This window comes from Empidonax traillii, unplaced genomic scaffold, assembly GCF_003031625.1.
Source record: "Empidonax traillii isolate 1590-97213 ecotype Southwest subspecies unplaced genomic scaffold, ASM303162v1 scaffold1449:size159823, whole genome shotgun sequence".
In the NCBI taxonomy this organism is placed as follows: Eukaryota; Metazoa; Chordata; class Aves; order Passeriformes; family Tyrannidae; genus Empidonax; species Empidonax traillii.
Window position 1 is genome coordinate 9359 of NW_020956642.1, and position 3947 is coordinate 13305.

Below are 3947 nucleotides of genomic sequence, written 5' to 3' on the forward strand. Positions count from 1 at the left end.
GTGTTTCAGCCCCACCACAAGCACTTTGCTTTGTTCTCCTGCAGAGTTAGATTGAATTAGGAGATCATTTAAGTTGGGAAAGACTTCCAAGATCGAGTCCAACCATCAGCTGCCTGTTCGCCACTAAAATATGACCTCAAGTGCCAATGTCCATGTGAGTTTGGAATACAAAAGGGAAGGCCTTTCTTCCCTAGGCCGGGTTGGACAGGGTTTGGAGCAACCTGGTCCAGTGGAAGGTGTCCCTGCCCATGGCAGAGGGTCTGAAATGAGACCGTCTTTAAGATGGTCCCTTCCAACCAAACCCCTCTGGGATTCCGTAAAATTCCCAGCAGTTGCCGATAACTCGCTTTCTCAGAGGTGAGATCCTCGCCACCAAATCCTTCCTGCTTTTGTGTTGCCTCTGTTGCAAGAGCTGCTTCTGTTCAGTATCAGCATCTCCCACCACTTTGTTGCAGCAGTTGCTGTTCGGGAAGTGTCGTTGGATCCTCCGGAGAATTAGTGCCATTCCATCAGGCCTGGGCCTAATTTCCTGTCGGTCTCGCAGCTCAGCCGGGGACACTTCCCATCTCCACGGCTGGCAGCGGCTCTGGAACGCCGGGAGGTGGCAGAGACGTCTGGTTTATTGCCCCGGGGGGGTGGTGTTTGTGACAGATTAATTAGCGAGCCGAGATCTCCTCCGAGCCTCCTCGAGTCTCATCCTGTCACTCCACGTCCGAGCATTTCCAGGCTCCCTGCGGGGCAGGGAAGCTCGTTCCGCTCTAACCACGCGTTGCTTCTGCAGGCTTTGGACTTCAGCTTGGATGGGAAGGTGAACTTGACGGAGCTGACGCTGGCACTGGAGAACGAGCTGCTGATCACCAAGAATGGGGTCCACCAGGCAGCCCTGGCGAGCTTCAAGACGGAGATCAGGCACCTCCTGTGAGTCAAACGCTCGCCCCCAAGGATTGCAGAAAAATGTAGTTGGAAAATTTAAAAAAAAAAAATTTAAAAAATGAAAAAAAAGGATGTTGTTCCCAGTCTGGGACCAGTCTGGAAGTGGTCACTGCTATCCCCCCAGGGGTCATGGATGGCTAAAGAATGCACAGCATAGGACAGAGGCTGGTGCAGTTTGTTGTCAGTACCTTTAATCCAAACTGATTTCTTGCATCCCAGAGCTTTTGCCATGTGATAGCCGTGAGGGGCAGGTACAAAGTCACTGTGCAACCCCCCTGTTTTCATTAGAAAGTCAACACAGTTTGACTTTGCACTGGACCTGCCCTGCAGGTTTCTCTGTTGAGAGAGTGTGGGAGATGAGAAATGTTTCCCTCTATGTATATTTATTAATTTATAGCTTATATATACGTATTACTGAAGCTCAAATCTTCCCACACACCAACTGATCATCTTGTCCACCCCGCTTTGGAGACCTTGGCTTTAAGCACTGCCCCCTCAGTTTTGTGTGGATTCACTCCTGTTGTGATTGTTGCATCCCATCTGCCACGTGCCCGAGCTCCAGCTGTTCGGGGTGTTTTGTTTGTGCTGCAAACCTTTGAATAGTTTAGAGATTCAGAATATTCATACTCAGATATGATGGGCTGGAAGGGCTAGGGGTGTTCAGCCCAGAAAAGAGAAGGCTCCAGGGAAACCTTAGACCCTTTCCAGTGTCTAAAGGGGCTCCAAGAGAGCTGGAGAGGGATATGGGACAAAGGCTGGAGGGACAGGACAAGGGGGAATGTCTTTCCACTGCCAGAGGGCAGGGTTAGATGGGATATTGGGAAGGAATTCTTCCCTCTGGGGGTGGGCAGGCCCTGGCACAGGTTGCCCAGAGAAGCTGTGGCTGCCCCTGGATCCCTGGAAGTGTCCAAGGCCAGGCTGGAGCAACCTGGGCTGGTGGAAGGTGTCCCTGCCCATGGCAGGGGGTGGAACAGGATAATCTTTAAGGTTCTTTCCAACCAAATTATTCCAGGATTTGATAAATTTGGGAAACTTGAGGTCTCAGGACCTATGGGGATATTAAGACATGTCTGGAGCTGTGGGTGCAAGTTCAAATCTAGTGACTAAATGCAGCTGATGAGACCCTTGTTGAGCTTTCCGAACTGTTCTTCTCCCCCAGAAAACCTTTGGGGGAACATCCTGGGTGACCTTAACCCAGGATGGCTCTGCTTTCCCCTAGGGAGAGGTTTGACCAAGTGGCCAGAGAGAAGGAGAAGCTGCGTTCGGACTTGGAGAAGGCCGAGAAGCTGAAATCCCTGATGGCCTCGGAAGTGGACGATCACCACGCCGCGATCGAGCGCCGCAACGAGTACAACCTCAGGTGTGGTGTCCCAAACCAGCCCTCCCCTGCTCCAGGCACAGGTACTGCCTTCACCCCCAGCAGTGGTTGCCACCTTCTTCTTCTTCTAACGAGCTCTTCTGGCCCCCGGTGCCTTCGCAGGAAGCTGGACGAGGAGTACAAGGAGCGAATCGCGGCTCTGAAGAACGAGCTGCGCAGAGAGCGGGAGCAGATCCTGCAGCAGGCCAACAAACAGAGGCTGGAGCTGGAGCAGGAGATTGAAAAGCTGAAGACGGATGAGAATTACACCCGGGACCGCCTGGCCCTGTCCCTGAAGGTAACGGGGGGGACCCAAGAGTCGGGGTTTTCCCCGAAAGGGAGGGATGTCCTGAGCGGGCAGGGATGCTTGGGGAGGGGATGTGTTTTATGGTGTGTGTTGGGCTGGCCAAAAGGAGTTGAAGCAGCAAGATAGGTGTGTGTCTGTGAGAATCAGTTTTTGGGTCACCTCCATGGGCCGTTCCTTGGATTCTTGAGGCTCCAGTTCATATCTCTGCTGCCATCAAGTGCAGAGCCCGTGTGTGCACGGCTGCCTTGCTGGATCTTTTCCTGTCCAGCCAGGAGATAAAACACCTTGACAGTGGTTAAAATGCTGCTTTAAAAACAAATTTCAAAAAGCCCCAAACATCTAAAGCAAACTTGCTGTTATGCCTTTTGATCCTTTGCACAAATCCAGCGTTCACACTTGCTGTGGCAGGAGTGGGTTTTGTGCACGTGGATTCGTAATCCCCACCTTTGGCTGAAGCTTGGAACAGTGTCATGCTCCAGCTTGACTGGGAGCAGTAACTCCTTTTTTTTTTTTTTTTTTTGAATGAGTTACCACAAGCTTTTATTTTCCTCCTCCAAATGCTGAGGGTGTTGTTTGGGGGGTGTGTGTGTTTTTGTTTGGCCCAGGAAAACAGCCGCCTGGAGAGCGAGCTGCTGGAAACGGGAGAAAAACTGGCCGAGTGCGAAAGTTTGGCAAGCAAACTGCAGAGGAACTTGGAAAACGTCCTGGCTGAGAAGGTAAACCCTCCTTTTCCCAGTGGGATTCCAGAATTAAATCCCTTTTTAAGTTCCTGCATTCGAGGTGCCAGTTGAACTGACAGCCACAGGCTCCCGGGGTCCTTATCCAGGTGGGACCAAGCCTGCCTCGGTGACGTGGGATTGCCTTCCAGCTACAGGAATTAAAGATGCTCCACCTTAGCTGTAGTTTTACTCTAATTAAAGTAGGAAGCCTTAGAATGAAGCAATCATCCTGCAGATCTGCAGGGATTTTATATATTTTTTTTCCCCCCAGTGCAAAATTTTGGATAAACCCAACGTGTGCCGGTCCTTCCCAGGGAAGTGGATCCTTGAGGAGTTAGATATGATATGGCACCTCTGCTGAAATGTGTGAATGCTAAACTAGAAAACTGAAATCAGAGGGAGCACGAGAACTGTGCTGGCAGACAGTGTTTTGAGAGAGGTGGTGTCCCAGGTTGGACTTGGCTCCCAGCCAAGTCCCTGGACCCCGGGGACAAAGCCTTCCCCCTCCCTTTCACTTTCTCCCAGCCGATCGTAAAAAAAACCAAAAGAACCCGAACCGAATGAATTTTTAAATTTATATATATATATATATATAAAGAAAACTATATACACACTACAAAAGGGAACTCCC

At 50.8% G+C, this 3947-nt stretch overlaps 1 protein-coding gene across 1 annotated transcript in view; it reads left to right on the plus strand.

Moving 5' to 3' along the window:
- Positions 1–3947, plus strand: part of NIN (ninein) — a gene marked incomplete at its 5' end in the record, with an annotated part of 39881 nt that overhangs the window by 4889 nt on the left and 31045 nt on the right. Inside the window, 2 exons of the mRNA XM_027907391.1 lie at positions 782–918; positions 2153–2293. Coding sequence (XP_027763192.1) covers positions 782–918; positions 2153–2293 — 278 coding nt within the window. The remainder of the gene's footprint in view (positions 1–781; positions 919–2152; positions 2294–3947) is intronic.